This window comes from Aptenodytes patagonicus, chromosome 15 (assembly GCF_965638725.1).
Source record: "Aptenodytes patagonicus chromosome 15, bAptPat1.pri.cur, whole genome shotgun sequence".
Classification (NCBI taxonomy): domain Eukaryota; kingdom Metazoa; phylum Chordata; class Aves; order Sphenisciformes; family Spheniscidae; genus Aptenodytes; species Aptenodytes patagonicus.
The window spans coordinates 8,160,854-8,172,665 of record NC_134963.1 but is presented as its reverse complement, the minus strand read 5'-3'; the positions used below and the strand labels follow the sequence as shown (position 1 = coordinate 8,172,665).

General features: G+C 64.9%; 2 protein-coding genes across 2 annotated transcripts; both read left to right on the top strand.

Moving 5' to 3' along the window:
- The first annotated feature begins 288 nt into the window (after nt 1–288).
- Nucleotides 289–2,785, top strand: SELPLG (selectin P ligand). Its single transcript, XM_076352831.1, has 2 exons — nt 289–393; nt 1,232–2,785. Exons 1-2 carry the CDS (start codon nt 345–347, stop codon nt 2,563–2,565), a joined length of 1,383 nt encoding a protein of 460 aa, XP_076208946.1. The 5' UTR covers nt 289–344; the 3' UTR covers nt 2,566–2,785.
- Nucleotides 2,786–6,805: 4,020 nt separating this feature from the next.
- On the top strand, nt 6,806–9,710 carry TMEM119 (transmembrane protein 119). The gene is made up of 2 exons (XM_076352908.1): nt 6,806–6,874; nt 8,806–9,710. Exon 2 carries the CDS (start codon nt 8,832–8,834, stop codon nt 9,591–9,593), a length of 762 nt encoding a protein of 253 aa, XP_076209023.1. The 5' UTR covers nt 6,806–6,874; nt 8,806–8,831; the 3' UTR covers nt 9,594–9,710.
- Nucleotides 9,711–11,812: the final 2,102 nt, after the last annotated feature.

The window sequence follows — 11,812 nt, the reverse complement described above, 5'->3', positions numbered from 1 at the left end:
AGCCGCCAGTGGGGCCAAGCTGGCGGGGGGGCTCCCACAAGGGCGCCCAGCATGCCGAGGAGGGGCAGGAGTCCCCTTTTTGGCGTGCACCCCACGTCCCGGCTGCCCTCGCTGGTGGGTGCATGCAGCCCCTGGCCCTCGGTGGCCCCGCTCCCGGTGTGACGTCCTTCCCCCACCAGGCTCTCCGAAACCACAGCCGCTCTTCTGTGCCCGCCTTTCCTTCCCCGCCTGGGCGGGAGGCGCAGGCGGAGAGCAGCCCCTGACACCCCTTGGGTTTCGGTGGTTGCCCGGCCCCAGGGCTGCTCTCGCGCCGCCGTGCCGGCACAGCTGGGCCCTTGCTGGTCATGCCTGCTGGTGCTGCAGCTTGGGGTCCCCCGGCGTCCCCTGGCAGAGGTGAGCCCTGGTGGGGGGGGGTGCCAGATTGGGGCTCTGTCCCGGGGATGGTGTGAGTGCAAAGGGGTTGCTTGGGGTCCCCCTTGGGGCGTGCACAGGTCCCCAGGGGGTGCCACGGTCTGTGCAGTGCTGGTCCCTGGGGTTTTTAGGAGGCGGGTGGGCGCTTTGGGGGCGTGGGAGCCTCCCAGGGATGCTTGGCGCTGGGGGAGCATTGACTGGTGTTTGGATGCTGTTGGGTGTGGGGACACAGGGGCATCACTGGCCTCCACCCACTGAGGCTGCTGGGGGGCCATTGGTGTAACGAGGCGGGGATTTGGGGTGGGTTTGGGGCTGGTTTGCCTCTCCTGCTGCTCCAGCGCAGATGCACAGGCACATAGTCGCCTCGGCCCGGGAGCCCCATGCCAGCCTGGCTGGTGGAGGGGGAAGATGGGCACCCCAGGGGAGTCAATTGAAATGTGTGCGACATCCCTGCGGTTTCATTTCTGCACAGGGAGTCATCCTGCAACTGCCTGTCCTGCAGCAGCCGTCTCCATCACGGCTCGTTTCCCATTTCCAGACACTCAACTTCCTTTTCAAAACTTTCTTTGCAAGCGGAGCTGGCAGGGCCAAGCTCCCGCAGGTGGAGGCAGCTCGGCTCTGCCAGCCATGGCTGGAGGAGGTCGCTTATCAGATCCTCCAGGCCCCCAAAACACAGGGCCCCTCTCCGGGAGGGGAGGAGGATGCTCCGCTTATGTGCAATCCCTCCTTGGGGCCTTTTCCAGCCTGAACGATGGAGCTCAGCATCCTCTCGCAGGGAGCAGGGCCCTGATTTCATCTGCCCCCTCTGTTCCCCAAACAGGTCCCATGGCGCCGTGCTGGGCCGTGCTGGTGATGCTGGTGCTGGTGCTGAGCACCCTGCAGGCATGCGGGGCCGTGCCGCCTCCGGAGCCGGGGCAGCACCGCGGCGTGCAGTGGGTCTGGGGGGCAGCCGGGCAGGCACAGGCTGAGCCCCTGCCGCTCTCCCGCAGGAAGAGGGCCGACGGCAGGCAGCAGCCCGGCATCACCACTGCCATGCCGGGGCACAGCCATGCTGCCACTGCAATGCCCAGCAGGAACGACACTGATTCCCCTGAGCCCGATCTGCTGCTGGGCTCTGAACCACCACCAGCGCCCAGCACCAACACCAGCCTGCACCGGGCACTTGCAGTGTCGACCACAGCCGATCCCCTGGACGAGACCGATTCCCCTGAGCCCGACCTGCTGCCGAGCTCTGCACCACCAGCAGCACCCAGCACCAACACCAGCCTGCACCGGGCACTTGCAGTGCCGACCACAGCTGATCCCCTGGATGAGACCGATTCCCCCGAACCCGACCTGCTGCCGAGCTCTGCACCACCACCAGCATCCAGCACCAACACCAGCCTGCACCGGGCACTTGCAGTGCCGACCACAGCCGATCCCCTGGATGAGACCGATTCCCCCGAACCCGACCTGCTGCTGAGCTCTGAGTTGCCAGCAGCGCCCAGCACCAACACCGGCCTGCACCGGGCACTCGCAGTGCCGACCACAGCCGATCCACAGGACGAGACCGATTCCCCTGATCCTGACCTGCTGCTGGGCTCTGTGCCACCGGCAGAGCCCAGCAGACAGGCAGCACCCCAAAACAGTGTCACCACCATCCCCAGCCGGCTCATGTCACCCAGCGAGGAGGGGACAGTGGCCAGCAGCACAGACAGCAGTTCCTCAGTGGGGCCGCACTCAGTGACCCCCCCAGCCCTTGGCCCCACCACCACAGGTTACAAGAAAACCAAGAAAGCCGGAGCTCCCCCTGTGCCGACTTCAGCCCTTTGGGACACGAAGCCCAGGGGGACCGCAGTGCCGGTCCCCTGGGACCCCAGCAGGGTGATGGGCAAGTGCCTGCTGGCCATCCTGCTGCTGGCGCTGGTGGCCGCCACCTTCATAGTGTGCACGGGAGTGCTGGGCGCCCTGCTCTGGCGGCGGGCGCGGACGGCACACCGCCGGCTCAGCCGCACCGAGATGGTCTGCATCTCCTCCCTGCTGCCCGACAGCGAGGCAGTTACCAACGGCCCCAAGCCCGGCCCGGCCCGGCGGCCGAAGCTGCTGCTCGACAGCGGCTCCGAGGCCGACGGTGACAACCTGACTCTCAGCAGCTTCCTGCCAGAGCACTCCTGAGCTGCGGGGACAGGGCCCTGCATCCGAGAGCATCGGGGGGCCGGCGGCTGCGTCATGGGCATGACGCCCGGTCCCCGGTGCTGGCACGCGTGGAGCCATAGGCGGGGGACCCCCATTCCCTTGGGTTTGTGTTTTAACTTGGACTGGCGTGATAGGGAGCTGCTTTCCCCCAGGGCGAGCTCAGCCCTCGAGGCCGACCCCCATTAAAGTGTTACCTGGACATGGTGGTCTCTTCCTGGTGGGGACAGCGCCCGCCAGCCCCCCGGCCCCCTTCCCCCCCTCCACCGCCTGCCCACATCCCCCTGCTGAAATTTCGCTTCTCCATCCTCCTCCCCCAGCAGCGGCCTCAGCCCCCCTGGGGGGGAGCAGAAACGAAACCCGTGGCCACCCCTCACCAAGCAGGAGGCCAGACCCCGGGGGGTTGGGGACCGCAGCCCCCAGGACCTCCTCCCCGTGTGGGGCTCGGCCTCGTGCCGCGGCATGGGAGCGGAAAGGGTGGTGGTGCCGGGGCGGAAATGCCGGGGGTGGGGACGGGTGCACTTGTGGCGTAACGTGTTCCTGCCCTGCGGTTGCCTGTAGCGAGGTGAGGGGGACGCTTCCGGGACCATCACTGCCCGTCGGGGTGGTCCTGTGCGCTGCCGGTGCACCCAGGGCTCGTCCCCAGTGAGCAAACGGTGGTCGCAGGCTCTCGGCCTCGTAGGGCTGTGTTGGCCTGGGCTGTCCCTGCCTGGTTGTGGCTGGGGCCAGGAGGGATGGGGAGAGCAAAGCCATGAGCGGCCACAGAGGGACCCACCATCTTGCCTGTACCTGGGGGCTGAAGGAGGCTCAGGTTTGCTCCCAGGTCCCACCTACCCCCAGTGTGCAGGTGTCGGTCACCCCTCGAGCCACCAGCCCAACCTTCCCTGTGCCCGGCCCTGGGGGAGCCACCCAAGGGAGCAGAAATGGCCCAGGACTGTCCCTGCCCTGCCAGGCTTGGTGTCCCCACGTTCCCATCCCTGCCCCAGCTGGACTCAGCATCCCCATTCCCATCCCTGCCCCACCAGGCTCAGTGTCCCCATCTCTCCATCCCCATCCCTGCCCCAGCAGGCTCAGCATCCCCATCCCCATATCCCCATCCCTGCCCCAGCTGGGATCGGTGACCCCATCCCTCAATCCCCATCCCTGCTGTGGCCAGGCTCAACATCCCCATCTCTCCATCCCCACCCCTGCCCCGCCAGGTTCAACATCCCCATCCTCATGTCCCCATCCCCACCCCACCGGGCAGCTTACGCCGCCCTCGATATTTGCAGCGCGCACTTGGGCAGCAGTGTTTCGCACGCGCTCGAGGCATCGCTGTGCCGCCCTGTCCCGAGCTGAGCCCTAGGTGCGCAGCTGCCTCGAAAGCCGCTTTTGAGGGTGGCTGTCTCGCGCTTCCGAGGGCGGGTTGGCAGTGCTGCGGCCCACCTGCGCCCCGGCCGCCCCGGCCCCGCCGCCTGTTTACATTCGCTCTGTGCTTCGGATATTTTCCATCTGGGGCCGAGCAGCCTCGCCGGCCCCGCTCCCTCCTGCAAATGTAAATGTTTACGGGTGAGTCAGCGTGGGCCAGGGGATCCGCAGCCGGCAGCAGTGGCCGGTCCCTGGATGGGATCCCACCCTGCTCTGACCCCACTGTGTCCCCACGCATGTGGATGCCCGCGCCCTGCCATGCCAAAAAGCAGCCTCAGGAGTTCAGGGCTCAGCTGTAATGGGCACGAAGGTTTATGTGCCTCCGAGCTGTCGGGGCCAGGCTGGGGACGGGAGGCCGCAGGGCCCACTGTCACCCCCAGCCCCACTTTCTCTTGGAGGCGAAGGGATGCTTCCATCATCCAGCTTCACCCCACAGCGGATCGTCCAGCCTCTGCCCCCAGTCCAGGTGGGGATGAGGCTGGCCGGTCCCGAGAAGGTGGACGGGTGCAGGTCAGAGGGACTGCTCCCGCTCTCGCCCAGCCCCGTGCCTGCCCTGCGCCTGCCGCTCTGGAGCAGAAGCCCAGTGAGGATAAACTTTCCTCCACTGCCGGAGCGTGAGCCGGCTGCCAGGAGCCGGGAATCACCCTATTTGGCATAGTCAGCAGGTCCTGTCGGGCTGCCATCTCCCAGCTCACGGCAGAGGAATCTGCAGGAAGCCAGAGCGGTGTCACAGCAGGATCCTTGGGGCATGCCACCCCGGCAAGCCTCTGTGCCCTGCAGTGGGAGGGCAGCATGCGGTGCACAGGGCTGTGTGTGGCATGGGGCTGTGCATGGTGCTTTGCACGGTGCCGTGTGTGGCACGGTGCTGTGCTGTGCATGATGCTCTGCACACCGTGGTGCAGCTCCGCAGGATCAGTCCCCCCCGGGTATTTCGCTGGCACAGCAAAGCGCAGCCCCACAGAGCAAATTACAAGCAGAGCAGGGCCGAAATGTCTCAAATTGCAGGTTACTTTGGGCTGGCTGTGCCGCGGAGCCGAGCCCTGTGGGTCCCCACGTTCCAGCTGCCCCAAATTACAAAGCGGGGCCCAGGCGGCACAGCCCTGCCCAGCGCCGAGGGGCTGAGCCCTCCCCAGCCGCAGGCAAAAACGGCATCGTAATGGCTGGTGTGTGCTGGCACCGGGGGGGCTGCCTGTCCCCGTGCCACCGCCGCCCCGGGAAGAGCCCAGGGCAGGGACGGGGATCCCGGATGGGGGCGGTGGGGACCACGACTGGGGAAGGGTGGGGACCCTGGCCAGGGTGGGATGGGGACCCTGGACAAGGAGGCTCAGCCCAACGCCAGCTTCGCTGGGCACAGGGGGAGGGGAATTGCAGCCCCATCCCCATCTGGGCTGCAGGAGCGAGTCCAGATGCCGCTGCCCTCCTCCAGGCCAGCTCAGCTCAGCAGCACGGCCGCCCTCGCACCCCTCGGCCTCCCCTCGCCTGTCCCCCTTCCCCTCTAAGATTTCAGTGCTGATCACTTAAGGCTGGGAAAAGCCGCTCTAGCAGCTGCGCGGAGCCGCCGGCTGCAGACAGACGGATGGACCCGTTATTTCTGGGAGCCACGATTACATTCGGCGACGCCGGGAGAAACCCAAACGGCGCCGGTTCCCCTCCGGCTTCCCAGTGCCAGCGGTGGTGGGAACGGGCACCCCCACCCCCAGCCCCATGGTGGTCGCAGTCCCCAGGCACCAGCGATGGCTTTTTTTGGGGGATCTGGCTGGGTCCCCAGGGAGGCGCGCGGAGGCGAATAGCAAGAGGATGAGGTCACCCGCCGGCGGCTGCAGCCTCTTGAGCAACTTCAGCTGAGGCGGAGGGGACCGTGGCAGGGGGGTGGGCAGAGCGCTGGCGGGAGGGCGCCCGAGCCATGTCCCCGGACCCCCGACCCAGAGACTGTGCCCTGGGGAGCTGTGTGGCCACTGCTGCTGCATTGGCCTGGGGAATCGCAGGGGTGGTTTTCTGTGCCCCTGCCTGCACCCCGAGACAGAGGTGTCTGTGCTGGAACATTTCCAGGCTGTGGTGTTTCAAAAACCGTCTCCTGAAATGAAGGAGTAGGTCCCAAGCCCTGTCTGCCCCATGCCACACTGCCAGCCTCCAATAATGCCAGGGCACCGAGCCTGACGCCCTCCCTGTCCCGCTCAGCCCCTGGTCGCTGCGTGGCCTCGGTGGCCGTCCCCCACCGGCTTGTGCCTGTGCCTTGGTGGGATGGCAGGGATTGGGCTCGCAGGGCTGGGTGAGGGGGCAGGATCCAGCCCTGGGCTGGGGGGCTGGGGCCCAGGCACATAGTGAAGGGCAACTGGGTAGGAGCTGTGCCCACTCCCAGCACGGCGTCGCTGGAAGGCATTTTGGGGGTGCCAGCACCCCCATCCTGCCATGGCGGCTCAGCCATGTGGCCACAGGATAGAGTTTTACCTCCATCCTCATGGGCAAAAACATCCTTGCAACAAACCTCCCTTGTGACCCCCTTCCCCATTTGCACCCCAAAAAGCATCCCCTTCCAGCGGTGCTGCCGGGATGACAGGGGGCACCGGGGCTCCCCCCTTTGCTGGTGGGGCAAGAGGCCGGGAAGCCCCCCCAGCCCCCAGCCGGATTTCGGCTGGGAAGGGGCCGGGGGCTGCCTGCCCCTTGCCGGCCTCCCACACTCCCTCCCCAAACCAGCCCTAATGAGAACAAGCTGGTCCCGGGCTGCAGCGCAGGAGGAGGAGAAGGAGGAGGAGGAGGAGGAGGAGAAGGAGAAGGAGGAGGCTCCATCCCAGCAGGCAGCAGAAAGGGGCGCGAGGAGGCGAGGTGTGCGGGACAGACCCTGTCCTCCCGGCTCCCTCCCGCTGACGCGGCGGCTGCAGGCGAGGTGAGGATCCTGCTGGCAACACCAGCCCGGCCCTCCAATTTTGGGGTGGCTCCTTAGTGGGGCTCAGGCTGCCCCACAGCCAGGGGTGCCGCGGCGAGGGCTGGGCATGGTCCCCGCGGCGGGACGTGGGATGGAGCCGGCCACAGCCGTGTGCCCGGGCATGGTTTGGAGGATGCTGCGCCTGGACAACATCAAAATCGTGAATTTCCCAAGCGTTTGGGGAGCGGAGGGAAGCGGAGTGGGGTTTGCCTGCGTCTGGCCAAGCCAGAGCCGGGGACGCACTGTGGATCTGGGGGTGGGCGAGGATGGGATGGGATGGGATGGGACGGGATGGGGATGGGGATGGGGATGGGGATAGAGGGCCAGCAATGGCCACGGCGACAGGCCCTGCTCTTGGCACTGATTTGGGCTTTGATCAGCTGCTCATCAGCTGCGCTTGCTAACAGCAAATTAATGCCTTCACCTTCCCCGGGACCCCTCTCCCTGCTGCAGCTGTGGGGCCCCTCTCTGCAGTGAAGGCAGCAGAGGGGGAGTATGAAGGGGCTCATCCCGGCCCCCCAAAAACCCTCATCCTGGCGGTGCCACCATTACTACAGCGAGCCCAGAGCCCATGGCAGTGGTGACGCCTGCGGTGAGCTGGAAGGGTTGGGGGTCTTGGGGTCCAGGGGCGCCTCCTGCCTCTGCCGCCGTTTGTTTGCTCTGGTTTAATGCAAACCAGATTTTGCAGCTGGGAAGGAGCTTGCAAGCCAAGTCCCGCTTGCTGGAGTCCCTCCCATTTCGCAGCGCTGCTGGGTTGGGTTTGTTTGGGGGGGAAATGGGAGGTGGGTTGGGATTTGGGGGGCTCAAGGACGGGGGAATTGTCCTGGGGAGTCCCCGCCAATGGACCCGGGGAGCTGGTTCGTGAGACCTTCCCGTGGGGCCGTGCAGAGGGGAGAGCTCTGGGAATGGCTCGATGGCGTTACATGGCGCGGTGCAGCCGAAACATGCTGCCATCCCCCAGGGACACGTTGCGACGTGCTGGGGACGGTCGCACCAAACCCCGTGGGGGTGCGGAGCCTGGCTGGGGGCTCGCCCTGGCTCATCGCTTCGGGCTGTGTGCGGGGATGGGAAACGCTCGTCCCATGTCCTACAACACGCCGTGGGCTGTGGCTGCTGGCGTGGGGCAGACCCAACCCCATCCCGCATGGAGGAGCATGGAACGGCGAGGGGACGGAGCTGGCAGCCGCCTTCACCCTTCACTGGGGATGCTTGGGCAGCTAGGGCCCCCCAGACCCCCGTTCACTGCACCCCAACTCCAGGGCTGCCCCTTTGCAAAGGCTCTGGGGGGTCCTGCGCCCCATCCCAGCACTGCTCGGCCGCCGCGGCGGCACCGGGGTGATATCCTGCCGCCAACCTATTTTTAGTCGCGCTCAAGCTGGGAATCGTTTGTAACGGTCTGTGCTGGGAAGGTTGGGAAATGCTGCTCGCGCTGGGGGCTGGCCCCTCTGCGGCGTCGCCTGTGTCAAAGTTTCCACTGGAAACCTCAATTTTTCAGGAATTTTCTAATCAGCCAAATGACCGTTGTCTGAAGCCGGTTGTTGGCAGCGTCCCCGGTCCCCTCGCCGTGCACGCAGCGTCCCCCAGGCTTGAGCAATTCGATTCAGCTGGTTTCCATCTATTTTTGCAGTGCGCCGTTGCAAAACAAACGCAGACCCTTGCTCGGCGTCAGGACGAGGAAACCGGAGCTGCATTTTGCTTTTCTTAAGGAAATTCAGCCGGGTGAATAAGCGAGTGCCCGAGCTAACCATTGGTGGTTCGATGCTTGACCCGCTGTGCCAGAGCCGCACGCAGGGCTCAGGGTGGGCGCACCACGGGGTTTCGCTTGGGGCAGGGCTCGGGAGTCTTGCTCCGTCAGGGTGTTAACGTTTCGCCCTCCCCTCTGCATCCCGTAGGCCGCCGTGCACAAGCCCCGGGGGAGATGATGGCAGTGCGGCTGGCGATGGGCGTGTGGCTGCTGATACTGATGCTGCTGGCGGCGGCCCCGGTGCGCCTGGCAGCACCCCGGCACGCCGTGGTGCTGCCCGACGGCGGGGGCAGCGGGGATGGTGAGGAGGTCTCGGCCACGCCGCCCGTCCACCACGTGACGCCGGGCAGTGGCCCGACGGTGGGGGACGCGGCGGGGACCACAGTCACCAACAGCTCAGCGCCGGGCGGCGTGCTGGACGGGCTGGTGGACTTCTTCAAGGAGTACATGCTGCTGGTGGTGGTGGTGGGCTCGCTGGCCTTTGTCCTCCTCTTCATCATCTGCGCCGCCGTCATTGTCCGGCAGAAGCACAAGGCGTCTGCCTACTACCCCTCCTCCTTCCCCAAGAAGAAGTACGTGGACCAGCGGGACAAGGTGGGGGGGGCCCGGGCTTTCAATGAGGTGCCTGAGAAAGCCCCCGACCCTGGCGCCGAGGAGCCCCTCGACTGCAGCCGGCAGCTGCAGGCAGACATCCTCGCTGCCGCCCAGAACCTCAAATCTCCCCCCAAGGCGCCGCTGGCCAACGGGGCCCGGGGCGAGCAGACACCCCCCCCCGAGGAGGAGGAGGAAGGAAGCAAAAAGTTAGGCGACGAGCAACCTGCCGAGCCTCCTCCCCAAAATCCAGGCGCCGAGGAAGCAGCGGGTGCAACAGGAGCAGGGGGTGAGGGGGCCCCCAACGCAGCCCAGGACGGCCCCCTGGCCCCCCCCAGCATCTAGGGCAGGGACTCAGTCCCGGGTGAGCCCTAGGAGCGGCTGGCTCGGGGGGACACCCCACAAACACGCGATGGACGTGGCGGTTTGTTGCTCCATCTGTACGTGGCAGCTTGAGGAAGCCCCGATGAAGCCTCCTCCCCCCCCCCCCCCCTTCCCCCCGCTCCCCCTGGGGCCCACCGACCCTTGCACCAGTGGGACGCTGTGGCAAAGCCATGGCTATTTTTGGCAGATGGTGTTTTTGGGCAGCGCTGGAGTGCCGTCAGCCCCATCGCTCCTGCTGTCCAAGGGGCTTTTCCCATCCCTGGGCACTGTGTGGACGCACCCCTCCCAGCTCCAGCTCTGTCCCCCCCCAGTGCTGTGCCGGGCAGCCCTTGCCCTCTGCCAAACACCGCCAGCTTTCTCCCAAATATAATTTTACTAATTAGCAGCATCCTGGCCCCTGCCGGGTGCCTGGCTGGGAGCTGCATCCTCTGGGCAGAGGCATGGCACTGCAGCCAGGGGGTCTGTGCAGCCATCCCCCTCTCTGTGGGGAGCAGGGCAGGGGCTCGACAGGACCTCGGGCACCGTGGGCTGGCTTTGCTGATCGCTGTGACCACTGAGGAAACGAGGACGGGATGACCTTGGCCATCCTAGCCCAGCTAAGGGGAGAAGGGAAGAGGATTTAGTGGCAAGGACCCATCCTTTCATTTTTCTGCCCGAAGCCATGACCCGAGGGCAGCCCAGAGCCCAGCTGGATTTTTGCCTTATTTTCTTAACCCCTTCAGCTAGTAATAAAGACGTTTCCTACGCAGATTTACTCTCCTGTGTGTTTCTGCAACTTGCAGGGTGGCCAAGGCACAGTCCCCATATCTGTGTGCTCCCCGGTCCTTCAGGGCCCTCCCGGCATCGCGCTGGTGTTGGGGCGCAGCCGGTTTCGGCTCCAGCCCCACGGGATCCACGCGTGCTCCCAGAGCTCGGCAGATGCAGCCGGCCTGCCTGTGCTTCGGGGTGAAGGTTATCTGTGTGGATGAAACCCCAAGACTCGGGGGGACGCGCTTATCGTTCACAAAATCTGTACGCCAACACGCCGTTTCTGGGAAACTCTTATCTTGCACCCCGCAGCCGAGGGCAGGGGAGCTGCGGTGCTGCCGCACGCCTCGGCGCAGACGCAGCTGCGCCCAGCGGGGATGGCAAGCAAACCTGGAAGGCGAAAGAGGCTTTTCTGCCTGGAAGGCGACACATCCCCGTATCCCTGTATCCATGCATTCCCATGTCCCTGCATCTGCACATCCCCATATCCCTGCATCCGTGCATTCCCATGTCCCTGCATCTGCACATCCCCATATCCCTGTAACCCTGCATTTTATCCCAGCCATGGGACAGGTAGGGATGTGTCCCTGTGTCCCTGCATCAGGACAACCTTTCCCCTTGGGAGAGTGCGCTGGCTTTTATCTCCCTCTTGCATTTTTCGAGGAGCTCTTGGGAGCACAATGAGCCCATTCTGCCCCAAAGCGGACGTGGGTGTCTGAAGTTTCCCCGATTTTTTTTTTAACTGGGAAACCACAGGACTGTTCCTGGGGAGCGAGGCACATTCCTCGCTGCAGGAGGGCGGCAGGAGACAGGGGCCGTGCCGAGGGCCAGCGTCCAGCACGTGGGGCGGTGCCAAGCTGAGGTACTGCAAGATCCGTCCTGTGAGCAACAAACCACAGCAGCAACACCACATGGCCTGCTCTGCATTAAAAAAAATATATATAGCCGTGGACAGATACATCAGAACGAGCCACTTATTTTTAAATGCAGTTTTTAATGTTTTCAAAACACCCTAGGTATGAAAAAAGGCAAGTAAGGTTTCTTGGGTGGTTTAAAATCTTAAGAGCAGGCAAAGTTTTCAAACGTGTTTTCTGTTTGTTTTGGAAATCTATGGAAATACTCCCCTGGAAGAGGAACCACCAGAAGGCACAGGAGAGCACGGCGGCCTGGAGCACAGAGGGCAAGCCGTGCCAGATCACCACAAAACATTTAATTTTCAAACACTGGTGTGCCCCCAGCTCCCGGGAAGCCAGCTCACACGCTCAGCCTGCGAATCCTCGAGTAGGTGAAATCACCCACGCTCTCCCCACGACCCACTTCTCCGGCAAAGCTCAGCTGAACTGATGCAGAGGCATCCCCAGCGGGCACAGACCGACCCCTGCTCCCCTGGGAGCTCCCCCTCAGCTCTGCATCCCGGCTACGCTATTCCCCTC